The 27,033-nt window shown below is 41.0% G+C and overlaps 1 protein-coding gene and 1 long non-coding RNA gene across 5 annotated transcripts in view; one reads left to right on the top strand and one right to left on the bottom strand.

The window, feature by feature from the left end:
• On the bottom strand, nucleotides 1-13,240 carry TFAM (transcription factor A, mitochondrial). 4 transcript variants are annotated; one of them, XR_011971633.1, is made up of 8 exons: nucleotides 12,967-13,240; nucleotides 10,357-10,484; nucleotides 8,282-8,352; nucleotides 5,807-5,956; nucleotides 3,447-3,542; nucleotides 3,090-3,202; nucleotides 2,334-2,390; nucleotides 1-883 (listed from the first exon to the last, which is right to left on the bottom strand). XR_011971633.1 is itself a non-coding variant. In XM_072628912.1 (7 exons), exons 1-7 carry the CDS (start codon nucleotides 13,056-13,058, stop codon nucleotides 731-733), a joined length of 747 nt encoding a protein of 248 aa, XP_072485013.1. In that variant the 5' UTR covers nucleotides 13,059-13,240; the 3' UTR covers nucleotides 1-730. The 4 variants fall into 4 exon arrangements, 2 of the variants coding, with proteins under 2 accessions (XP_072485013.1, XP_072485014.1); XR_011971634.1 differs by having other exon boundaries at nucleotides 10,357-10,481; nucleotides 12,967-13,200; XM_072628912.1 differs by lacking the exon at nucleotides 3,090-3,202.
• The window catches only part of LOC140517548 (uncharacterized), a 26,949-nt gene continuing 13,136 nt past the window's right edge, over nucleotides 13,221-27,033 (top strand). Inside the window, exons 1-3 of the long non-coding RNA XR_011971635.1 lie at nucleotides 13,221-13,310; nucleotides 18,918-18,988; nucleotides 19,494-19,634. This is a non-coding gene — a long non-coding RNA (uncharacterized lncRNA). The remainder of the gene's footprint in view (nucleotides 13,311-18,917; nucleotides 18,989-19,493; nucleotides 19,635-27,033) is intronic.

Genomic DNA, 27,033 nt, shown 5'->3' on the forward strand with positions numbered 1-27,033 from the left:
TTTTTGGAATATGTTTAAGTATGTAATTTAGGTATAATGCATTAGAAGATTTTATTCTCTGTGATATAAACATCAATGTGCACAGAGTTGACATAATCTTTTTACTTTACAAAAAAAAGAACGGATGGAAACATTTACAAACCCTTCAATAGTTGTTTTTTTTAAAGTCATAAATGAAATCAGCAATTGTGTCCACTTGTCATCTCTGAATACTACATGAGCTAGTATTATCTAGGAATTTGCACTTGCCTAGGTACTGAAATTTACCTAGGTCAGTTCCTCATTCTTTAAAAATACACAGTAGTGATAACTTAGACCACTGTGGCTTTTATAATTTAAAACAATTTAAGAAAAGCAAATGCTTGCTTCCTTATTAGGAAACAAGAATACTTTCTTGTCATCATCCAGTATCAAAAATATTTCACAGTTTGGTTTACCTTTATCTAAGGGTAAAATTAATCCCTCCTACACCTAGATGAATTTTTTTGGGATTCAGTAGCTCCAAAAGCAAGTATGTCTAAATTTAGACTGAGTCTATACTGGCAGAGTATCCATAGCTAGGTGCTAATACAAAATAAGTCAGCATACTGGCTGAAGTCCATGTGTTAACAAAAAGAGATTAATATAATGTTCACCAACATCATTCTTAGAAATTCTGCCACAGTTCTGCGTAGTGAGAGACCTGATTGGTTCTTGAGCATTTATCATATTCACTATGAAGAAGCAAGCATCAATAGATCTCTTCAAGGTGTTTTCCAATTTTGGCTTTCAGTTTCCTAAAACGTAAAAGATCTTCCCGTCCAATTTCAAGCATTTTTTCTTCCCATGATTTCATTTCATTTACATAACGAATTTTATCATCTTGGGCAAGTTGTACATATACCTGAAGAAGGAATACAAAGTTGTTCAGTAACTTCTTATGGTAAATCTTTTTCTCTCTGAAACAGTGAAACCTATGATATGCATACTATCTCGCAAAAATATAGGTGGAACTTAACCACCTCCAGGAGACGGAGGGGATGATAATGGAAAAAAGTTGGAAAAAGGGAGAGGAAAGAAGAGGCCCAATAAGAAGGCATATCTACATGTGAAAGAGTTAATCAGCAAAGTCTCTAAAGGATACACAGCCTATGACACAAAACTCCCACACAAAAACACAGCAGTACTTTTTTTGGTAGGGGAAAAAAAACATGTCAGCACAAAAACATTGATGCTCATCACTTGAGGAATATGGATAAACTGTGCGATATAAATGTAACAACATTATAGTGTCATAAGAAATGAAAATCATGAGGAATTCAGAGAAACTTAAGAAGTCTTGTATGAACTAATAAATAAGGAAGTAAGCAGAAACAGAAGGGTAATTTTTATGACAAGAATATAAAGCACAACCCTTGAAGACAGCAGATGCCTGATCGATGCAGTTATAACTGTGACTTAAAAGGACTATTAGCAAAGTCTGGAGAAAAGGCAGTGAATTAAAAGAATATGTTGTCAGACATGGCCAATGTGCTCCTTTGTTTTGCTTAACTGTATTTTTTTTTATTAGAAGGGATGTGTGAAATGATGACCTTTACATAGCAATGAAACTTTCTAAAGAAAAATCATCATCCCAAGGGCAGACACAGGGAAAACTTTGTGCAGTTTGTATATAAAGGTCAAATTTAAACTCAGTTAAGGAACAACTTCATAGTTTTAAGCAATGGGAAGAAAAAAATCTCGTGTTTGATGCCAAAAAATAAATCATTTTATAGTACTCTGTAAGAGAATATGCAACAAGCATATTCTCCTGTGGCTAGAGCTGGCCTCAAAGCTAGAAAGACCTCAGGTCTCCCACCTCTGACACCTGCTGACACCTACTGGCTGTGTGGCCCCATCGCTCTAGGCAAGTATCTACAAATTATAAATAGCAGAGGAGGTGTTATCCCGCAGTGCTACAGGGAGTATCCTCATCGGGGAATGCCTCTACCAATAAAATCATGGGACCAGGCCCAGAACAAATACAAAAGTCCTTTCAAAATATTTTAACTGTCTAATTAGCAGCATTAAGTTCTCTGTACACCAAGGTTTGAACAAATATTCTATTTGAGCATCTGAGACAAATTTTTTTTTTACCAGAAACAGGTACGGTGCAGAGATTTACAGGATTTGAAGTCTAGAAAACTTGTTTCAAATAATCCTGTCATCTACAACCTCTGTGGCCTTTGTCAAGTCATTTAATTTCTTTAGCCCTCAAATTTTCTCTATTGTAAAATGACTGAATAACCTCTAAGGTCTCTTCAAGCAATAAAAACTTCACTCTAGATCTAAAATCTAGGATCCTATGATCATACCTGCTTCCGAGATGATGACAGACTTTTCCACTCTTCATTTAAAAGCTTCATCATTTGCTAAAAATAACATATTTTTGTTTAGTTGCTTTTGAGGGATGGGGAGAAAGATAGAAGAAACAAAAGAAAAATAACTGCAATTGTATCATTCCTCTTGGGATTCAAGAAAACCAAATTATTTTCTAAAACAAACAGTTGACACTTGACCAACCTGTAACATCATTCTACTCTAAACCTGAACTACACTTTCAACTAAATATATGAGTGTACTTATCGATCTGCAGAAAGGAGAACACTCAAAATCAGGCACATATAATCACCCGAACTGCAAAAGCTACAGGATTTTTCATTTCTTTGCAGTTCTGTGGCTCATTCTGAAACCTTTGTGTCCAAGTATCTACAAGTACATAAATCTGTAAGGCTCACTGTAATTGGTCATTTCATCCAAGTCATAACTGCCTCTCCTGTAAAATACTGCTGGATCTAATCAGAAGGTTTCAGTTCAAAATCTAGTGGACCATTTATTTCCACTTCCTTTCCCTCCAAGAGTCTTCATTTACTTGTCTGTAAAATGAGGGGGTTGAACTAGATGACCTCCAAGGTTTCTTTCAGCTCTAAATCTATGATCTTATGAACTAGATTATCTTTAATCTAAGTCTCTGAATTTAAAAAAAGTATGGATTTCTGAAATGCTGACCAATTAAATTTGCACATGGAACAGAGTAACAGGAAAATATGGTCAAAAAATTAAATCTTTACATGGAAATCCTGACTGCTTCTTATGTTCAGACTTGGCACTGTCCCCAGCACCTGGGATGTAGCATAGATCCAACTGGTGAATTGACATCCTTAGACCACAACCTTTGATGACCCTGAAATTTGAGGTTCAAACGTAACTGATATGGCTCTACAGTAGAAGACTAAATGTAAGGTGAGATGTTCTGAATTTAACTTAGGGACTATCACTTAGCTCATGACCTTAGTTATATCACTTAAGAAACTGAGGCTTTAAAGCTAATCTATAAAATGATGATGCTAATTGCTTGATTACTGAACTTGAGGATCAATAAACTAATATATGTAATACTGTAATTATCAAGTATTATTATGCTTTACCTGTGACGAAATCCCTTTTGCTTCCTTAAAGTGTTCGGAAATAAAAATGTTATAACCTGAGCGAGGTTTTTTGGGCTTTCCAAAGAAGGTTAACTCCTGAATAAAGAGAAAAAAGAGTTTGGGAATACAAGAAAATTGTCTGTCAGAAATTAGATACAGACCAACATCTCACATTGTTTATATGAAGAGAAACTCTAAATGGGTGCATGACTTAAGACATGAAGAGAGGCATCATTAACAAGTTAGTGGAGCAAGGAAAAAAATTACCTGTCAGCCCTATGGAGAGGAGGACAGTTCATGGCAAATAAAGGATAAGAGTCAAAGAATCTATAAAAAATGATTTTGATTGTACAAAACTAAGTTTTTACACAAACAAAATCATTTTAAAATTAGAAACCATTAAAATTGTAGATAATGGGGGGGAATCTCCTAGGAAGCTTCTCTAATAAAAGGTCTCATGTCCATGACGAACAAGGAACTTATTCAAATTTACAAGAGCCATTCCTCAATTGAAAAATTATCAAAAGTTAACAGGCAGTTTTCAAAAGAAGAAACCAAACCTCATCAATACAGCCATAATAAAATGAAGAAGACTGCACAGAAACCTGGGAAGACTTAGAGGAACGAATATAGAGTGAAGTGAGCAGAACCAGCAGAATAATTTACACAAAGACATCATCACAAGGACAAAAATTAATTCTGGTCACTGCAATGACCAACTGTGACTTAAAGATGGGTGACAAAACACACTCCACACTTCCTGACAGAAAGATAACAGACTCCAAGGAAAGACTAAAGAGACTTTTTTTGCACATGGACAATGTGGGAATTTCATTTTGCTTGACTATGCATATTTGGTGCAAAGGTTTTAGTTTTTTTTTTTATAGCCATGACAGGATGGGGGAACCTAATGAGAGAAAATAAGATTTTCATTCATTAAGAAAAATTTAATTGCATTTTAAAAGCATTAGATGCAATCCCAATATCAAGATATTTCCAATTATGCACTGACTAATGTTCTATGGCATAAATGCTCCATCCATAAGAACAAGTCTTCAAAATTATGATCAATGTCATCATGAAATATGGTTGATTGGTTGTTGTCCTTCGTTCTTGAAGAGGAACAAAGTGACATTACTATGGTAAAGTTTTTAATGTGTTCGACTGTGGCTGATCAGATGAATACGACCTAGGAATGCTCTACCATAGGTCAGGCACAAACAGTTCATGTGAACATTTGGGGTGGATATTACAAATTTGCACATCCTGCATTTCCTCTGAGCTATTTGAATTCTGCTTTGCTCATAGAGCACAGCACCTTCTCTGACGTGGGCACGCCTTGCTGAGCAGTCCTGTGCCAGTGTCTCCCACATCACACAATTCCAAAATTCTTGAGACTGTCCTTGTATTGCTTCTTCTGACAACCATGAAATATAACTGGATGCAGAAAATGTTTGCTCTACATATAAAACTTTTTAAAGTAGAGGAATGATGCTGAAAAGAAAATCAAGTAAGGCAGCTGAACTCTGTCACATTGTTTTTAAATGAGTTCATCAACTCATTTACCTAGTAGTTTCTTCCTTGCTCAGTGCTTTAGTAAGTCAGTCTGGACATCATCAGGAACTAACTCATACTTTGATAACAAAAATAAATAAGGTAACTCCAATTCTGAATACTCAGTAAACCTTCAAGTGCCACATAAAAACCAAATATTATTGGCATTAAGGAACTGGGTGTCAAGTTGCTGTCAACATAAACATACAAGTCACTATAATGACAGAAGGTAGAGACAGGTTAGGTACTAGGCATGGAGACAACCGTAAGAATGACCTTAAGATTGGTAGAAGATGAAGGGAATGAAGAGAAGGGAAGAAGATGGCCACAATGCCACCAGAGGTCTTATTCATCACTGCTTCCAGGGCCAAATGCAATGAAGCCAGAGACCAAGAATCAATAAAGGTTGGAAAAAGATGATCCAGTGAATGAGATATCCAGAGTTATGACTAAGTAGATTGCTCTCAGTCCTAACTAGTCCAAATTGATGAGGTCCTACTCTCAATGGCAGATTAAGAATTACAGCCCTCTCCCATACACACAAGCAAGAAAGTACTGAAATTATCATGTTAAATTTGAAATATGCAAAACCAAAACACAGTGCACAGTGGAGATCAAAAGTTTTAAATGCATTCTTTTTTCCTGTTCTTTATATAGAGAAATGTTCATGCATTTTTCAAATTTATAATAAGGAAAACACTACTACAAGTTAAAAACTGAATTTTAAAACACTACTAGAAGTCCAAGCAGTTAAATATTTATGTCAAATTCGGTCATTTGTCAGGAGAAACCAGGTTCATACTCACTCTTTTTTTCTTTATTACTTCCTTTCTAATCTTTCTTCGACGCTTCTCTTCTTTCAAAATTTTTTTCTGATTAGGACTGAGTTCTGCCATATACTTAGCAGCCTCTTCTTTATATACTTGTAAAGCTGCCTTGGTAGCATCTTCATATACCTAAACATACAAAAAGCATAATAATCAAAAGAGTTATTATCACTAAGCTGTTGCCAACTAAGTACATTGCAGCAAATGTGGTACGGAAAGAAAGCCTCAAAGCTTTAAGCAGAGGAAACTTTAGTTACTGGGCAGGCAGCTAAACGTGTTGGCATCATGTGGACCCTATTAGTCCAACTAAAGGGAACTATTTAAAAGACATTTTTATTTCAAATTAAACTCTCAAAACACCTCAAAAATGCAAACCACTCAGTAATAAGATTTACGTGTGTGTTGGTCCTTCGTTGCCGAAGAAGACCTTGCCATCAGAGAAATAATGACATGACTTGCACTTGACTTTGTTTTGAGTGAGGGAGGGCCGTGCAGGTCACCAGCCTCACTTGTCCTCCAGAGCCATCTGAATCCAGTGACTAGATATTCATCAGGATGACTGGAGATGACCCAGGATGAGGCAGTTGGGATTAAGTGACTTGCCCAAGGTCACACAGCTAGTGAATGTCAAGTGTCTGAGGTGAGATTTGAACTCAGGTCCTCCTGACTCCTGCACTGGTGCTCTATCCACTGCACCACACAGATTCACCAAAAGAAACAATTTTTACAAGCACACAAAAAACTCTTTCTTTAAATCATTTTTTCATATTGCATAGGGTATATTTAAACTACACAATTGTTTTCAAGAGTTTGGGGGGGAGGTTTCCCCAAGAGAGAAAAGTAGGAAGGAGAGAAAATGGATCTTTGATAATTGTAAAATTAAACTTTTTTAAAAAGTAGGATACACTCTTTTCTAAAACCCATTATGGCTGCCTCAGTGCACATATTTGCTTTAATCTCTATCCTATCTATGTAAGGACTTAATAGTCCTGAGTGTTCACATTTCTATAGAATAGTTAAAAGCATACAAGACATTTTCCTTCCATTTACCTTATAAGGCAGACTATACAAGAGTTAGTATTCTCCTATTCCAATTAAGGCTGAGGAAGGTAACAAGCCTAATCCAGACATAGAGCTAACAAACACTGGCACACCAAGGCTTGGATCCAAGCATTTCAGACTGGAGTTAAGTATTCTTTCCAAGTATGTTACAGAGGGAGTAATAAATATTGGTTTTAAGATTAGAGTTTTTTCAGCCAATGCAACCAAGATCAGGAGGGAAGTAAAAAAGTGGCAAAGAATTTTTACAACTAGTGTTTCTGATAAAATCCTTGTTTCTAAAATATATACAGAACTGAGTCCAATTTACAAGAATACAAGTCACTCCCCAACTGATATATGGTCAAAGGAAACGAACATGCTGTTTTCAGAGGAAGAAATTAAAGCTATCTATATTTATGTGCAAAAATGTTCTAAATCACTATGGATTAGAAAGATGCAAATTGAAACAACTGAGGTACCACATCACACCTATCAGATTGGCTAACATAGCAAAACAGGAAAATGATAAATGTTGGAGAACATGTGGGAAAGTTGAAACACCAACTCATTGCTGGAGGAGCTGTGAGCTGATTCAACCATTCTGGAGAGCAATTTGGAACTATGCCCACAGGGCTATAAAAATGTGCATATCCTTTCACCCAGCAATACTGCTTCTTAGGCTGTAACCTAAAGGGATCATAAAAATGTACAAAAATATTTATAGCAGCTCTTTTTGTGGTAGCCAAGAACTGGACATTGAGGGGATGCCCATCAACTGGAGAATGGCTGAACAAGTTGTGGTATATGAATGCAATGGAATACTATTGTGCTGTAAGAAATGAACAGCTGGACTTCAAAAAATCCTATAAAGACTTATATGAACTGATGCTGAGTGAAGTGAGCAGAACCAGAACATGGTTCACAGAAATAGTCAGTGTGCTCTGACTGATTTTGATAGCTTTAGCCCTTCTTAGCAACGCAAGGACATAAAACAATTCCAAAAGGACTCATGATAGAAAATGCCACCCGTATCCAGAGAAAGAATTATGGAGTCTGAATGTGGAGTGAAACAGACTATTTTTTTTGTTTAATTTTGTTTTGTTATGTTTTTTCTTTCTAATGGTTTCTCCCATTCATTATAATTATTCTATGCAACATAACTAATGTGAAAATGTGTTCAATAGGAATTTGTAGAGCCCATCAGATTGCATACCATCTCGAGGAAGGAGGAGAGAGGGAAGGGGAGAAAATTTTAAACTTTATGGAAATGAATGTTAAAAACTAAAAATAAATAAATCGGGAAAAGAATAAAGATTGTGTTTTTTTCATTGGCCATAAGCCCTGGCCATCTGACCTCTAAAATTCACAGCGCTAGCAACAGAATCCAAGGTGGTCGCAAGGAACTACACTTACTTTCTTCTGTGATTCTGGAAGCTCCCTCCAAGCTTCAGCAAGCTTCTTAATTATCTCTGTGCTTTTCAAATCTGAACAATAGAATTAAAGAATATTTCAATTTTACTTTTCTCATAACTAAACATTTCTAAAAGAGCAAAATTCACTGGTGTCTTCTAAACTAATTTATATCATGAAATCATTATGCCAGTAACCTATGATCTTGAATCAAATGATCTGAAACAATGGTTTTCTAATCAGCTTGAAAGTCCTAATTTTTACTGACTTGACAGTCACCATATACAAAATTTAATTCCTAGGACATGTTAAATGATATGATACCCATGATGACCCTCAGAAGAACAGATACTGCTGGGCTCCAAATCATTTCAAGTTTTATATTGAGCATCTTGTAAAAAATACACCAATGATCTTATTTTAGATACTACTACCTTGTATTTCTTCATGAAAATATCTTGAAGCATACTCCATTATCCTCAAATTCATCCACTACTCTCATATTTCTTCCCTCAACTGCAAGGGCAAGATGCAGGTTTTTAAAAAGGATATTTTCCCCCTCCCTGGCCACAATAAAGTTAGGCAACGTGACCTAGTTTAAAGAAGCGTTACTTGCTACTGCTTCCTTAGCATGTACTGCTGTGGTTTTCTTGTTTTTATGGCTGAAGAGAAGTGAGATCAAATGTAAATGTCAATGTCCTTAACCTTTTAGAAATTCAGTGATTTATAATGGTCTTAAAAATAAGTTACTGCTTCCTTAAAATGCTGTCAGACTAGTAGGCAAATACCATGGTTTATCCTGTTGTGGGGGAGTGTATGATCCTACTGATTTGCTCCCACCACCACCTGCTACTGTGATGCCACCTCAATAACTCAAACACCTGTTATTTCATTCATACAGGTGCCCCTCCCACCAAACATAGAATACAACTGTCTCTAAGTACTTACTAATCTATCCCAGGGCACCTAGCATGGCACATGGAGCCAAGCAGGCATTTAATAAAACCTGACTGATCCGGTCCTTGAGAAATAACATGATGGCCATCATCCTGTGGTAAACCAGGTGATACAGCCTCTCTGAACTTGACCACCATGGGCCTTGGACAACAAGATACACCAGGATTCCTTTATGGACCCTAACTTGAAGCCTTTCCAGGTTGTTAGGACCTTCCAGAACAACCTGTGCCATGAGGAAGCTTCAGAAAGAACTTCACCAGAGCGTGTGTGTGTGTGTGTGCGTGCGTGCGTGTCTGTGTCCTTCGTTGTCAAAAAAGACCATGCCATCAGAGAAATAATGACATGACTTGCACTTGACTTTGCCCTGAGTGAGGGAGGGCTGTGCAGGTCACCAGTTTCACTTCTCCTCCAGAGCCATCGGAATCCAGTGATTCATCAGGATGACTGGAGATGACCCAGGATGAGGCAATTGGGGTTAAGTGACTTGCCCAAGGTCACACAGCTAGTGAGTGTCAAGTGTCTGAGGTGAGATTTGAACTCCGGTACTCCTGCACTGGTGCTCTATCCACTGCACCACCTAGCTGCCTCTTACCAGAGCCACAAAAGTTTTACAGAAAACCTTCTGAATGGAAAGAACAGCCACTCTTTGTGGCTGCTCTGCCTTCACCCATGCCAATCCTGCCTCAGTTCTTCTTGAGTTAAGGGTCACTATTTCAGATCACTGCAGTTCCATAAAACTGGTGGGGACCAAAACATCAAAGGGAAGCAAGGCTGCTTCTAGCCCAGAGGTCACATGGCATCTTCTAGAAGATGGAGGCAGACAACTCACCTAATTATTCCTCAAGGAGCCTCTTTGTAGAACCTCATGAAAAGTATTTCTTTTCAAAGTAACATAGCTTCTAAAAAACTCAAAGCCTTTCACTTACTCTCTTGGTGTCATCATAGCACTCTGCCTTGGTAGAGAGAGGCATGGGTTCAACAGCTTGTGTCCTTGTTATAAATAAGGAAACAAAAAAGGTGGAGTGACAGGATCATGACTGTCAATGGCAGATCCAGATCATCAACAAAAGCATCATGCTTTCTTTTCTGTGTTAAGTAGACTTCCATCAAACATAACTTACTTGGATTCTGTTGTGTGAGCATGGGTCTTTGTTCCATTGTAAATCGAATGTATGAAGACCAAGGCTTCTTTGGAGCATTAGATAAAGTACAGTCTTTCATAAACCGCTCCAATCCACAAAGAGAACTGCTGTGAATAAAAACTGCATTTAGATTCAGGTCTTTGTTAAGGGTCTCTTAAAATAAACATTTATATCCATTTATACAGCACTAACCTTAAGGTGCTTAATCACACAACTCTGAGGTAGTTACTGCAAGGATTGCTACTGATATTCTAATGAACAAAAAACTTTAGGGTCAGAAACATTATATGGCTTGTCCATGGTCATACAGCTGCTAGGGTTAGGGTCCCATTTAAGGCTCAAACAGAAGGTCACAGGTTACGATACCCCAATTTCAGGAGGGCAATTTAGGAGGAAATGCCCAATCATTTCCAGTGTATGGCAGGTGAGATAGCAGACTATGTGCCTTAAACAGGAGACCTCAGTCACCATATGGGAACACAATATCACCTTTTTACACCTAAGTGTGCTCAAACACGAGCAGGACAAGGACACTTGCACTACCTCTGAACAGTAGTTTATAAACCTGAAAATGCCAAAGATAGAGAGACATCAGGTGGCTTTGAGGGAGAGAGGTCATTCTGTCAAGAGTGTCTTACAGTAACAATGTAACATTAACTATCTCAGGATACACATGTGTGATGATGTAAAGTACAACATATCATGGCAACATTACTGAACACAACAAATAACAGGAAATAAAAATCAGCATTTTGGACAGGGTTACCACGTGCCAAGTCAGGTGTTATTGCTGGGAACACAAAGAAAGGCAAAAGCAACATCAGAGATAAAACATATACAGCTATAGATGTACAACCCATGTACAGATATCAAGTAATCTCAGAAGTGAAGATACTATCAGCTGGGGTGAGCAGGGCTGAGCAACGGAGCTACTGAAAAAGGCGGGATTCAGTGGAGTCTTAAGAGAAGCCAGAAAAGTGGAGGAAGTGAGGAGAGTATTCTAGGCAAAGGTGACAGCCAAGGAGATTTTGGAGAAAAAGCAAGCCGGGCCCATGTATCATAGCCTGTGGAAGTGAGTCCAGGGTAAGCTCAGGCAGGGGCCAAGTTGTAGAGTTTTATTTCAAATGGTTTTAAATACTGATTTTATCCTGGAGCTAAGAAGTAGCCCCTGGTGAAATAGGGAAAGGAGGACCAAGGAAGGAGGCCCAAAGAGAAGGCTACTGCCATAGTCGCAGCAGGAGCAAATCAGATCTGCACCAGAGCCAGAGGAGAGGCTGCAAAGGTGGAGCAATTCGCTGCAGATGTGGGAGAAGGGGGAAAGCTGTGAACTCAGAAGGAAGACAGCATCCCAGCAGTACCAGGGAAGTGTTTGGGGGAAATGATTAGAAATTCGGTTTGGTCTTGTGGAATTTGAGAGACCTATGGTACACTTAATTTTTCCAACTCCAAAGGGCAAAAATTAGTGATCTCATCCTAGAGCCCAGAGAGACTAGAACTGGTGATCTGGGGAATAACTGAATGAATTACGGTTCAACTACTGGGGGAAGGAACACTTGTATAAAGTAATATGGAATTTAAAAAAAAAAGCAGAGCCCAAAGAAAAAGATACACAATTACTAGAGCAATGTAAATAAAGTCAAGACGGAAAGGTAACAAGACGCTGTAAAAGGTAAAGGATACATTCCTTCTCCCTGTTAACGTATCAGCTACAGTGGGGGCAGGTAAAGATGTACTTTGTAAAGGAACTTGGCTATTTGTAAGGAATAAAAAAACTGTGTCAATCAATGTAAACACTGAAACGTGAGGAAAACAAAAAAGCCTGTCGGATGGGTAGCCACCATACGCTACCGTAGGAGTCAGAGGACTGAACGGACCAAGGTCTGAGAGCAGCTCCACCAACTGCCTCATTTTCAGACGAGAAAACTGAGGTTCAAAGTGTGGTCCTGGAGGTTTCCGCCAACTTCAGAACGTCCCGAGAAGGGCCAGCATTTCGCCCAAGATGCTCCCCTTCCGACCGCTCAGTCGTGGGGCAGCTGGCCTTCCCAAGACGCACAACGCGCGCCTGCACAAGGCTGCACGTCGAGGGCTCGGGCCGGCGGCCCCCGGCCTTCCCTGAGGCCCCTCCCAGCTCGGGATTAGCCCCGGGAGGGGGGGGGGGGGGGCCGATAACACGATTTCCGCGGTTACAGCAGCACCTTCTGCACTTTCATGTTCGGGGAAGGGTCGGAGCGGTCCTGACTCCACGAGGAGCCCTGGGGGGGTCCCAGGGTCACACACACCCCTTTCCTGGGGGCCACACCTTTAGACCCGGCCGAAGGACTCCAGGCAGGCAGGCGCCTCGAACCCGGGGCTTTCCCGCGCGAAGATTGCGGTGTCCACGGGTCATTCCCACGAGAAGGAGGGGCCCGGTACAGCCCCGCATACAACAAGCGCTTAATGAAGGCTCGCGGAACCGGGTGAGAACTGGAGAAGCTGAGGCTCGGGGAGGGAGGCCCCCGACCTTTCTCAGCGGGAGGGCCGAGCTGAGGCCCGCACGGAGTAGCCGCATGCTGGATGCGCCCCTCCCCTCCCTCCAGGCCCCTCGCTCACCTCGGCGGGGGCGGCTCCAGCAGTGCTCGGGCCGCGGCGGGCCGGCCCAGGGCCCTCAGCGCCCCCCGGCTACCCCGCAGCAGCAGCGCCATGGCCGGGCCCGCGCTCGTCCTCCTTCAGCCCGCGGAGGCGGCGTGTCCCGAGGGTGTTTGGATCCGTGTGCGATCGCACGCGGGGCATTGTGGGAAGGGGGAAAAGGAAGCACTTCCGGTAAGGTCGCAGACGCGGCAAGGCGCGCATGCACCGCCCCGGAAGGGAAAGAGAGCGAGACCGCGGCGGGGGGACGGCACGTGCCTTCCAGCTGCGCCTGCGTACTCGCGAGTCCTCGGCCAATCCGCACGTGGGTGAGCTGCCTGCCTTTCCCGGGGGATGTGGGGAGGACCCGGGCTGCTACCTCCTGGCTGCTTTGTGACCTTGGGCAAGTGACTCAACCTCCCGGTTCACTGCTCAGTAAAACAGGAGAGCGTGACTCATCCCAACAAAGGGAGCCCTCCTGCAGTGCTACTCCCCGAACAAGAGCATCCATCTCCTGACTCTGAGCCTTTTCCCTAGTCGTGTCCCATGCCTGGCATGCCGTCCCACCTCATCTCAGCCTCCGGGCTTCCCAGGCTTCCTTCATATCTCAGCCAAAGCCCTACCTTAGGCGGAAATCTTCATGTCCCACTCATTGTGACCCCATTTGAGGTTTTCTTCTCAAAGCTATTGTTTTGCCATTTCTAGCTCATTTTGCAGAGGAGGAACTGAGGCAAACAGGGTGAAGTGACTTGCCTGGGGTCACACAGGTGAACCCAAGAAAAAGAGTCCCTATCAGCTGCCCCACCTAGCTGCCCCATTTATCTCCTCCTCTTCTCATGTCACCAGATTTTGAGTGTGCTGGCTGGCTGTGTCCCCACCCAAGGGTGGGGAGCCTCCTGGGGCGGCTCTTTGGGCCATCTTTTCTCTGTACTAGCTCCCAACTTAAGAGGCCATGCACTGAACCCTTCCTCTCCTCCCCCTCTTTTCCTGGGGTGTTTGTTTCTGCTTTGTAGGGTCTGTCCTCAGTTTCTGGTGCTGTTGAGGTCAGGGAACCATAATGTTGAGGTTTGGGGTGCTCCCAAAATACCGCCACCCAGGCTCCTGCCTGAATGAATTCGACCCAAGCCTTCTTTCAGCCAAAATAAAACAAAGTTTATTAAAGATTGATCATATTGGGTTGACTCTTACGAAGCCTCACCATTTGTGATGTTTGTCACACAAGCAGGCCACATAGATGCTGAACTAGATAGAATCTGAACTAGATAGAATCTGAGCTTCTTGGAAGCAAGATGGATTGTTATGTTAGTCCTTCATTCTTGAAGAAGACCATGACATCAAGATGACTTGCAGTTGACTTTGATTTGAGGGAGGGAGGGCTGTGCAAGGTCACCAGCCTCACTTTCTCCAGAGCCATCTGGGTCCAGTGGCCTAATATTTTCATTGGGCAGACTGAAAATGGCCCAGGATGCAATGCAGGACCTTGGCCATTTTAGGCCATTTTAGGCTAAGGTCTTATCAGATTCTTACTTTGGGTGATACACTCATTCAATGAATAAGCCTCTTTAAGTAGTTACTCAAGGGATAGCCAGATGGAACTTATATACAGAAAGACTGTGGGAGGGATCTGGGGATGGTTTAGTAATCTAGGGTGATGGAAAGAGGGGTTTAGGGAGGGTTTTGAGGAGGAATCCAAGGAGGATCTTAATGGGACTGGGGTAACTGATCAAGGGTGGGAAACAGCTGGAGGCAATGAGGGGGTATCAGTGGAGAGCTTGGGTGGGAAGCAGGTGGAGCCATCCAGAGGTAAGGATTGGGGAGGGCCAAGCTAGGTTAAGGGTAATAGGTTTGGGTAAAAAATGCCAGATTAAGTGGGAAAATTCAAGGAGATTTCCAGAGTCTGTACCCCATCAGTGCTAGTGGGGAATCTGCATTGAATGGGGAGCCAGGAGTCAGAATTACAGGTGGGCTGGTACAGTAGCCTGCCATGTCAGCATGGACACCCTGGGAAGCTGGGGGGCCTCGGACCTAGGAGTGTGCCCATAGGAATGGAACTTAGCAATGAGCCCAGTCCCCTTCCTCTCCTCCAAAACAGAGGTGGTACAGAAGGGAGGGGGATTAAGCCTGCCACGTATTGGGATGGAGGACTTATTTTTGTAACTTGTGACCTTTGGAAGCATATTTTCCTTTGTAAATGCTCCACTGTGTTATAGTTGTATGTAGTTGTCTCCCTCTTTAGACTCTGAGGTCCTATGGAGTAGGTACTGCTCTGGACCTTTCTTTTGTTTCCCCAGCATTTAGCACCTTTCCTGGCACATAGAAGAGACTTAAGAAATATTTATTGACTGGAATGCTGAGATGTTTTATTTCTCCAGTCTTTTTTAACCTTACCTTCTTTTAGCCTTTTTTAAACGAACAAGCTTTTTTTTTCTCTTTCTTCCCCTTCTCCAATTAAAAACAAAAACAAAAACCTTTGTAACAAATTCGCATAACCAAGCAAAACAAATCCCAGCTTTGGTTATGTCCAAAAATGTGTATCTCCTTCCGCATCGTGAGACTTTCACCTCTCAGGAGGTGGGGAGCATCCTTTCTCATCTTTTAAAGTTCATTGCAGTCTTCCCAGAGCTTTGAGGCTATCACCTGCACCCCTCTGGGTCACTCTCCCCACCAAATTCAGTACCTGAATCCATCTTTTCTACTCCCAATTCCTGTACCTTTTGATCACCCTTGCCACTCTGTCTCCCACGATTTCTATTCCAGTCCACCCCAGCCACACTCTGAACACTCATTAGACTCCTAATTGATACTCTTCTCCTTAGCTCAAATAAATTAAGCGGTGAAGGCAGGAGATAAGAATATCATCTTCATTTGAAAAAGCAGGAAATTGAGGTTCAAACCATTAAGTGACTCGACCAAGTTTTCATAGTTTAGGAAGTAACCAAGGAAGGAATTGAAGCCGGGTTTCCCAGGGAGGTAGGTGGGGCAGTGGTTAGAGCACAGAGCCTAGAATTGGGAATACTTGTCTTTCTGAGTTCAAATTCAGCTTCTGATACTAGGTATGTGACCATGGGCAAATCATTTCACCCTATTTGCCTCAGCTACCTCATTTGTCAAATGAGCTGAGAAAGGAAATGGAAAACCACTCCAGTGTTTCTAACAAGAAAACCCCAAATGGAGTCACAGAGAGTCAGACACAACTGAAAAATAACAACACTAAAGTACAGGATGAGGCCAGAGAAATAAATAGAAGCAGTTATAGAAGGATGGCCTTGAATGCCAACCTATGAAGCACTGCTTTCAGAAAAATAGTCTGATGATGGTATGGAAGAAGTATTGTATGAGGAAAACTTGAAGGCAGAGAGATTAGGTAGGAGGTTGGGCATAGTGTCATAATGGTGACAGTAGGATACAGAAGCAAAAGAGACGGAGCACATTGTGTGGAAGAATCTATAGGATCATAGATTCAGGGATGGAAGGACCTCAGAGGTAATCAGATATGATCCCCTCATTTTACATCTGGGGAAGCTAAGGCACCAGCTGGTGAGTGGCCCAGGTGAAAAACTTCATCATTCCAAGCCCAGTGCTCTACCCAACCCCAACCCAAGGCTGTCTCTCAGGATCTGGTGATTGATTAACAAAGGGGAAGGAAAACAGGGGGAAATCAATGAGGAATCAGAGCTTCTAAACTTGGGTGATAGAGATAAATAGGTCTAGGGTTAACCAAAAGGGAAGTCAGGAGCAGGGGCTACTGGGGGTAGGAGAGTGAAACAAGCCACCAAGAAAAGGAAGTGAGGCATCCTTAGCTAACATTCCAATTTCCAGCTTCCTAAGAAGGTTGTGATGAAGAAGGGAGAGCTAAAGGAGAAAGAAATGAGAAAGTGATTTTGAAAGAGATTAGAATGGTACAGCCAGAGAGTAAATATACAGAGAAGATATTGGAAAACCTTGGGAAGTAATCCAAAGAAAGGGGCTAGAGCAGGAGTGGGGAACCTGTAGCCCCAAGGTCACTTGTGGCCTTCTAGGTCCTTGGGTGCAGCCCTTTGACCAAACTGGGAACCTCCCAACAATGAAACTGTCCAGGAATGAAGTGGGCATCTCATTCCATCAAGATGGGACACCCATCATTGTATATCTTCTGTGCAACGGTGGGAGAACTACTTTTTCCATCTGTTTTGGTAGAGATCCTTCTGCATTGATTGGACAAGATGGCCATTAGTGAGAAAGGTTAGCCAAAAGAGAAGACTAAAGAGTAGAGGAGAAAAAGACATGATAGTACTCCCAGTAGGTAGAAGGATTGTCCACCATGAAAGGATTAGACTCCTTCTTGGTGCCTGAGGCTAACAGGACTAGGAACCAGGGAGGAAGGAGGCAAATTGTGGCTGGATTTAAGGATCACCTATAACGGTTTTTTCTGCTTAACATTTAAAGCCCTTCCCAATCAGGCTGTGGCCTCGGTTACATATTACCCCTCCTAACTCTCCTCCAAACTGGCCCCTGGGGTCTCCACTATAGACAACATTCCTTATCTGTGTCTTTGCACAATGTATCTCTCATGCCTACAGTGGGTTCCCTCCTCACCTCTGGGAAGCCCTGGCTGCTTTCGTGGTTCAGCTAAAGTGCCACCTCCTTCAACCGACACCCCCAGATCTCCCTCCTCAAAAAAAAGAAGAAAAGGATTGTGTCTGTATTGTGTATATCTGCTCCTTGGCCCACTTTTGCATTTGTATCCTCTATACCTGATACTGTGCTGGCACATGGTAAGTGTTTAGTAAATGCTTGTTTGATTGATTGATTAATGACTGACTGATTGATTTGAAGAGCTGAAAAGGTAAGAGAAAAGATTAAGCTCATTCTGTGTGATCCCAGAGGACAGATCAGGGGCAGGCCATAAAAGTTACAAAGAATCCAGTTTTATTTGGTTTGATGTCAAGAAAAACTTGCCTACCATCATGGTGGTTTCTAAATGTAGAGAGGATTCTTGTTCTCATCAAAACTGGGCTATTTGATGTCTCTGATCTCTTCTGACTCAGATTCTGTAGGGGCCATGGCCAGTAATCTTGACACGTCTTACCACTGGGCTTTCAGGACTCTGGAGGAGCAAGTGAGGCTGATAACTTATCCACCTCACTCATAGGCAAGATGTCACTCTCATGAAGTCATTGGTCCTCTTTGAGAACAAAATGGAGATGACAGTGTTCCCAACAACATTCTGTAATTCAAAGACCAGGGCACTAGAGAAGGGCCATCACCTGGCTCATTCTGGCCCTTAAGCTGAAGCTTCTCTAGGTCTCTTTCTCATTTCTTTCTCCTTTAGTTCTCCCTTCTTCATCACAACCTTCTTAGGAAGCTGGAAATTGGAATGTTAGCTAAGGATGCCTCACTTCCTTTTCTTGGTGGCTTGTTTCACTCTCCTACCCCCAGTAGCCCCTGCTCCTGACTTCCCTTTTGGTTAACCCTAGACCTATTTATCTCTATCACCCAAGTTTAGAAGCTCTGATTCCTCATTGATTTCCCCCTGTTTTCCTTCCCCTTTGTTAATCAATCACCAGATCCTGAGAGACAGCCTTGGGTTGGGGTTGGGTAGAGCACTGGGCTTGGAATGATGAAGTTTTTCACCTGGCTTTCCCCTCAAGGGTCACTCAATGCAGAAAACTCTCAACTCTTTGTCTCTTGTCTCCAACTTCTTCCCAGAGTTCCAGGTTTACATTTTCACCAGGTTACTGAAATATCTCTACCTGAATGTGCCAACTGGCATCTCCTGCTTAAAATGCTCCGAATAATTCACCCCCTAAACTCCTCTTCCCTGCAGTATCATTATTTCTAATAATGGTCACCTCCTAGACTACAGTGTATTTAACTACTTTCTGTATAATTGTATTTATTCACTTTATGTTTATTATGTAAATATTAATACTTATTTCTGTTGTCTTCCTTGCTAGACTATAATTTCTTCATGGATAGAGATTGTTTCATTATATATCCAACAACCTGGCACAATACCTGATTCACAGTAAGTGCTTTTAAAATACTTGTTGATAGATTGACATTTGAATGAGTAATTTCAGTAGAGTGGTAGGAGTAGAATTCAGATGTGAAGGGCAGCAAATTCACATTTGTTACAAATGATTTTATTTTTCTTTTCAGATGGGAGAAAGAGAAGATAGATTTTTTATTATAAAGATTAATTCTTTTTTGAAGATAAATGGTCAAAAGAAGCAGAGGGTAACATGGGCTGATAGCATGATCAGGCATCTGGATCAAGGAAAGTCTTTGAGGATTAGGAGATCACAGTGTGGTTACATACAAGGAAAAAGATCAGTAGAGAGGGAGAGATTAAAACTACCATAGACAGGTAGGAGGAGTTCAGGAGGAGGTAGGAAAAGAAAGAATGAGATAAAGGAGGGGCTTAACTTTAGGGAACACTGCTTTCTACTTACTCTCAAACACTTAGGATTTTTGATTCTGGTAAGGACCAACGATAGAGATTATAAAGTCTAACTGCCTCATTTTTGCAGATGAAGTAACAAAGCCCCAGAAGGGTATTTCCATAAGGTGTCTTTGCCATTGGTGGTACAGTGGATAGAGTATTGCATTTGAAGTCATGAAGACCTAATTTCAAATCCTCCCTCAGATACTTACTAGCTACATAAACCTGGGTAAGTCACTCAACCTCTGTCTGCCTCAGTTTCTTCATCTGTAAACTGAGGATAAAAATGATAGCACCTATCTCTTAGGTCTCTTAAAGTTGAAACATGTCTCCATAAAGAACTGATGATTTGGGCCAATTTCAACACTTTGGAACTCAGTTTCCTCATATGTAAAATAGGAATGATAAGGATAACTGTAGAATATGTTTCATAGGGCTGTTATGAGGATAAAATGAGACAATACTTGTAAAGCATTTTGCAAATCTTCAAGTATCACATGGGACAGCTAGGTGGTGCAGTGAATAGAGCACCAGGCCTGGAGTCAGGAAGATTCATCCTCCTGAGTCCAAATATGGTCTCAGACTCTTCTTAGCTGTGTGACCTTGGGCAAGTCAGTTAGCCCTGTTTGCCTCAGTTTCCTCATCTGTAAAATAAGCTGGAGAAGGAAATGGCAAACCACTGTAGTATCTATGCCAAGACAACCCCAAATTGGATCACAAAGATTTGGATACAACTGACAACAACAACAAAAGAATTATATAAATGCAAGCTATGATAATAATAATTATTGTTATTAAATTATCTGAGAGTAGGACACAGTCCTCCTTTCTACTCCCAATGCAGTTTCTCTGTATTAAATATCCTAGTTTATCAAATAAAAATTAAAATTGTCCCACCTACTTCAAAGGCTTGTTATGAGGACAAGATGAGATCAGAAATGTGAAATAAGGAGGTCATGGTTTTACATAATAAAATTTGTAAAGTGTTTCATAAGCATTATCTCTTTTGAGTCTCACAAGTCTGTGAGCTAAAATCTATAATTACCATCATCATCATCATCACCACCACACCACCATCACTACCACTATCATTTTCCCTATTTTAAAGAAGAAATTGATTCCCAAAGGGTTCACATTTACCCAAGGTCATACAACTAGTAAAAGGTGGAATTTGATGTGGAGCCAAGTTTAACCCTGTCACTAACCACAAAGCAACCTGCTCTAAGGTGAGAGTTTTGAAAAGTTCTATACAAACTAAAGACATTAAAGGCTTCTCCTGTATGGGGGTATGATGTCATCCCCCTCATCAGTCGCAAAAACCAACTCTGTTGTACAATGGGAAGAGTACCCCAGGGACCTCAGTTCCTGTCCTTGATGTACTAAGCCCAGCCATGGGACCTTAGGCAAATTGCTTTCAACTCTGTAAGACTCAATTTCCTCCTGGGTAAAATGGGGATATAGTGTCTGTATTGCCTTTTTCAGAGTTGCTATGAAAAATGTATATTGTAAACTGAAGTAGAAATGTTATTATAGACATGGAAGTATTATTATCAAATGAAATAATGTGAAGAAAGATCTTTTTAACTACAAAGCCCTCTACAAATGTAAGGTATGAAGATGAGAGTGATTATCATCCCACTGATTTGTAATATTTCTAATGTTGCACGTATGGCATCCTTTACTGTCCTGCCAGTAATAGTGTTTCATTAGACATCCCATCTTCCCCAAATCCATTCTAACCACTTTAATGATGATATCAGTGTAACATTTTGACATGTTGTATGTGTTTATGATTTTATTGACTCAATATCCACCACCTCATATTCAATTCTAGAATTATATACAAGTATCCTCAGAATAAATCATCAATTTTTTATGAAGACATGTTTACATTTTACCAAACACCATTACAAAAATGGATTGTAAATAATGAAGCCATTTCCATTCCTTGGCAGAAAACACAGTAGCCCTAGACTGTTAAACTGGTTGTATGTAAGAATCCTGTACAACAAATGCCTTATCTAATCTTACTGCAGTCACTCCTTATAAAATCAAGACTCCACTGCTCTTAAGAAGGGACTATCTGGCTTCAAGCTTCCTCCAGGTCAATAAGCACTTCTTACCTACCTACCATGTACTAAGTAAGCACTGTGCTAAAAGCTGAAAATACAAGAAAGGCAAATAACAATTCCTGTTCTCTAAGACTTACCAGTTGAATAGAGGAGAAAACTTGGAAAGGGAAAAACTTCAGAGTTTCTGGCCAGAACAGAAAACAATTGTTACTTATACTCAAAGCCAAACAATGAGGCAGAGAGGCTTGGGCTGGGACCTATTGTTGGCCAATCAATGAAAGCTAGAGTGATTGGGGTTTAAAGGCATAGTCAAGTAACTCCATTTGAATCACAGTGGGCTTTTTTAAAAGTTTATTTGTTTTCAGTTTTCAACAATCACTTCCATTAAGTCTTAAATTTTCTCCCCTTCCTTCCTCTCCCCTCCCTCCCCAAGATAGCATGCAATCTTATGTGGGTTCTACACATACATTCTTATTAAACACATTTTCGCATTAGTCATGTTGCATAGAAGAATTAAAATGAATGGGAGTAACCATGAGAAAAAAACAAAACAAAACATAACATAACACAAGAGAAAAGAGTCTGCTTCATTCTTGGTTCCAATTCTGTAGTTCTTTCTCTGGATGTGGATGGCATTTTGCATCGCGAGTCCTTTGGGGATGTTTTAGGTCCTTGCATTGCTGTGAAGGGCTTAGTCTATCAGAAACAGTCCTTTAACCCTGTGGCTGTTACTGTGTGTAACGTTCTCCTGGTTCTGCTCATTTCACTCAGTATCAGTTCATGTAAGTCTTTCCAGATTTTTCTGAAGTCTCTCTGTTTGTCATTTCTTATAGCATAATGGGCTTTTTGAAAGCCTGTTTTTTCAGTTATATTTCAAGAAATCACACATGAAAACTATGGGAGACAAAGAGTTGTCCCAGCTTTTTGAAAAAAATAGTGATAAAATAAATATATAGGGGGGAAAATCTAGCTGCCAAACCGCAAGACAACTTGGAAAGTATAAGCAATCAAAAATTGCAGAGGAAAGGAGGAGAAAGAGGAGCAGATGGTGATTCCAGTGTGACAGCCCCTGCCCTCAAGGAACTTGCAATGTAATCATTTCTTATGACATGATAGTATTTTGTTACCTTGATTTACCATAGTTTGCTCAAGCATTTCCAACCTGATAGACACTCATTTTGTTTTCTATAAAATATAAGCTCCTTGGGGGAATGGATTCTTTTGCCTTCATGTCCCTAGCACCCAACCAAAATGCCTGGCACCTATTAAATGCTTAATAAATAAATAATGCTTGTAGAATTGAACTGTTTCCCAGTTGTTTTTTTCTGATCACACACAAAAAAATGCTACTATGGATATTGTTGTATATATTATTGGACCCTTATTTCTTTCTTTGACCTCCTTGGGTATAGACTTAGGAAGAAGATCATTAGACTAAAGCTTATGAATAGTTTAGTAACCTTTCTCCAGTATTGTAATTACAAGTTGTTTTCCAGCATGATTCCAAATGTTTCTTGCAGAAGATGTCCCTAATCCAAAACCACCCACCAAAAGGGAAAAGAAAAGAAAAAAAAGCTAATAAAGATAAACCTAACCTATGGCTAGAGTCAGGCAAAGGGGTGATGTGGGCACAACACATACTTTGGAACCATTTTTTTTTTTTTTTTGCTAATTTCTTAGCGACCAAGGATAATTAGCTAAATTTTCTATACATCCTACCGACTAGAACGTTGTTGTTGTTGTTATTTTGTGTTTTGTCCTTTGTTTTCAAACAGGACCATGACATCAAGATGATGACATGACTTGCAGTTGACTTTGATTTGAGTGAGGGAGGGCTGTGCAAGGTCACCAACCTCACTTTCTTCTCCTGAGCCATCTGGGTCCAGTGGCCTGATATTCATCAGGACAACTGGAGATGGCCCAGGATGAAACGTGAGACCCAAGTTACCAAAAAATCAAACTGGGTAAGGGTGACCCTCAGGGTTCCTGGGTAAAAGAGAAACAATTACTATTTAATAATTATATTCATTCTGTGCTAGGTGGGTGGGGGACTTGTTGTCCAGTCTATGAGCTTCAGAGTGAATTGGGTTTAAGGTTTGATCTTTGAGCAAAAAATGTAGCCAGTAAACCCAAAGGAAAAAATGTAGCTTTTGGTCATGGAGTACACCTTTCCCTGGGTAGAACACCAGAGGACAGGACAGGACAGGACAAGACAGGAAAGGACAGGAGAGGAGAGCTCATAGCTCTAGAGCTCAAAGGAATCACAGGGGTCATCAAAGACAACCCTCTCATTTTCCTATGGAGGAAAGTAAAGCCTAGGGAGGATTAGTGCACCAGGTCTAATAGGTATTAATAAACATCACTTTACAGTTACTAAGTACAAGTAAGGTATTATCTCATTTTTTAAAAGACAAAAAACAATGGAAAGAACCTTAATCATAGCGTCTTTGTGCTGTAAGTTCAGAACAGGTTTTCTTAAAATGGAGTATTCCTATATTGTCGGGAATATAGGAAATATATTTCGCCCTCTTCCTCCAAATTGAATAGGGCAGGCATAACAACAAATACATTTATTTAGCACATGTATCCTTATAAACTGACTAAGAAGGTGATTCTTAGCACAAGAAGGCATTCTTCACAAAGACCCACAAGGGCCAAACAATTTGGCGACTCCCCTCCCCCTAGAACTTGGCATTGTGGGATCTTACCTGTAGTCTCAACAAGGTTGCCTGTTCTTCTTCATAGCTCTTCCATGTGGTTGGTTACAGTATGTGTAAGCCTGTTTTGGCATTGTTATGATTTTCTCTAGATTGTTCACAGAATCAGTGGGAAAATAGCAATACCATCTTCAATTTATTTACAATACCATGCATTTAGTTGGATGTTAGCTCTTTGAGGGCAGAAGGGTATTTTAAAAATTATTATTTTGTCTTTACATCCCAGCACTTAGCATGGTAGTGAGTTTAATCAATGCTAGCTGGATCAGCCTATATTCTCCCTGTGATATCAGAGTACTGCTCATGATACATTAAAAATTAATTTAATAACTCCTCTATTTCATAATTAGGGAGAGATCAATGCATTTTTCTAAGCGTTCATTCAAATTACTCTAGACTGAGAATTAAATGGCTGTCATAATTTACTTTGCTAGACAGGCTTCCCATATTTTCCACTTCTATTAATGGTTGCAAGAGACCTCTTTTGTTGCAGAAGGGCCAGCACATACCCCATCTGGTAATTATTAACTTAGACAAAAGCTATCAGTCTTGAGAACTTTTAGCCTCAGAGAAGTAGAGGAATAATCTTTGGCTTAAGAGTTCATTATACTTGCAACTGGAATCACTTCATATTTCAGTATTTCAGTTCCTCTAGGAAAGGCGGCATGGTATGGTGAACACAGCACAGGACTTTTTATCAGTGGATTCCAAAGACCTCTTGGTCCAAATTAGGAAGGAACATAGTACAGCAACAAAAGGGCTGCATTTGAAGCTGTGGGACCTGAAATACTAACTCTCCCTACCTGTGTGACAATCTCTCTGGCATCACTGAGAGAAAGCTAGAAGGAACCTCAGATTCTATCTAGTCCAAGAGTTCTACATTTTGTTTTGCATATCTTGGACCCTTTGGGAAGTCTGGAGAAACCTATGGACCACTCATCAGAACAGGGTTTTTAAATGCATAGAATAAAATACAGAGGATTACAAAATAAATTTGCTTCATATTGAAATACAATTTTCAAATACTTTTTCAAACAAGTCCATAGACCCCAGGTACATCAGAGTTTTTGTTGTTTTTCAGTCATTTTAGTCACGTCTAACTCTTTATGACCCCATTTGGGGTTTTCTTGGCAAAGATCCTAAAGTGGTTTGCCATTTCCTTTTCCAGTTCATTTTACAGATGAAGCAACTGAGGCAAACAGAGTTAAGTCACTTGCCAAGGTCACACAACTAGTAAGTGTCTGAGTTCAAATTTGAACTCAGGGCTTCATGACTTCAGACCCTGGTACTCTTATCAACTGCTCCACCTCGATCAAATTTAACCCTCTCATTTTAAAGATGAGCAAGCAAATCCAGGTGTTAGGCCATGTGTTGTGGTAGTTAGAACACTGGGTATAAAGTTAGAAAGACGTAATTTTGTGTATTTTTGAGATTAAATCTCCCTTGCTTAACCAGGTTAGAAGTGCATCAGCCACTCATGGGCCCAGTCCCACTGCTGACAATGACAGAAGCTTTGATCTGCTCCATTCTGATCTGGACTGGTCTCCCCACTGTTCCTTGAGGGATCACCATATTGATGCCAGACTTGGTGCGTACACCCAATCAGCAATCAGTTTTAACCCTAATGCAGCTCTGGATTCCCAGGCTGAAGTCATCCAGCCTCAGCTTTCCCAGAAATAGGAATTACAGGTGTGTGCCACCACATCTGGCAAGACCTGGTTTCCAATCCTGCTTCAGACAGTAGCTGTATAACTTCAGCAAGTCACTTAACCACTTTGTCCCTCAATTTCCTCATCTGTAAAATGAGCAGGATAAATTTAGTTGTTTTAAGGGTCCTTTCCAGCTCTATGCCTATTATTCCATGAACATACATCTAAAGTAATATTCAGACACTTGAAGAGTAAGAAGGCATGAACAATTAGAGGGATCAGGAAAGACTTCCTTTGGGGAGATATATAGACTGATGCTCATTTCCATACCTCTGACTATGCCACACCACTTTCCCTCTTTCACACCTGGAAGACCTCTCCTGATCACCCCATCTCAGACAAGGTTATCCTGTACTGCCTCTGAACTCTGGCGGCTCCTGTAATCTGTAGTTTTTGTTGGAGATTTAGGATAAATAACATAGGATGACAGTCAAGCATTAACTGGCAGTTTTGCACCTGGAGTGAAGTGGAGGAGCAGGAGGAGGGAGGCTGAGGTTCACATGGGGCGCAGCTGCAGTAGAAGAAACCATGCCCCAGGACAAAGGCCCTGCTTTGTCCTTCCCAGCTTTTTATGAGCAGCAGAGAACACCACTTGGCAAAGATTGTATGGCATGTGAACCCAATGGGGGCAGCAGGATGCCTCACAGGACAGCAGCAGCCTTATTGCAGCACAAGTGTGGGTTGCCCCATCTCTCTCTTCCAATCCCTGGGCACCCATATGGGCACCTGACATGTGCTCTGCGTACATTACCTGTATATGCTTCTCTACTCATGTGGCCTGATCATATGTGTTCCCTGAGCTGATCCTGTGGCTGGGTGTGTTTGTAGAACAGTGCGGCCCAACTTCAGGGGTGGGGGGTATATGGGGGTATGGGAGTGTATGGGGGTGGGGAATAATCTATTCAATGTCTTAGCTTTGAATTGTGAAGTAGAGGAATAACAACTTGCATTTTCGATCTCTACCGCATCTTCCTATTCGGGTGGCATGTGGCCCTCATCTTGTGAAACTCTTTAGCCCTTTCACCTCAGCAACACAGTATTTTACAAAATGTTTTACTTAGCATTAAAAGCCCTTCATAACCTAGCCTTCTCCTACCTTCCCAGTCTTCTTACAACTTACTTCCAGCATG

The sequence above is a fragment of the Notamacropus eugenii genome, chromosome 1 (assembly GCF_028372415.1).
Source record: "Notamacropus eugenii isolate mMacEug1 chromosome 1, mMacEug1.pri_v2, whole genome shotgun sequence".
NCBI lineage: Eukaryota > Metazoa > Chordata > Mammalia > Diprotodontia > Macropodidae > Notamacropus > Notamacropus eugenii.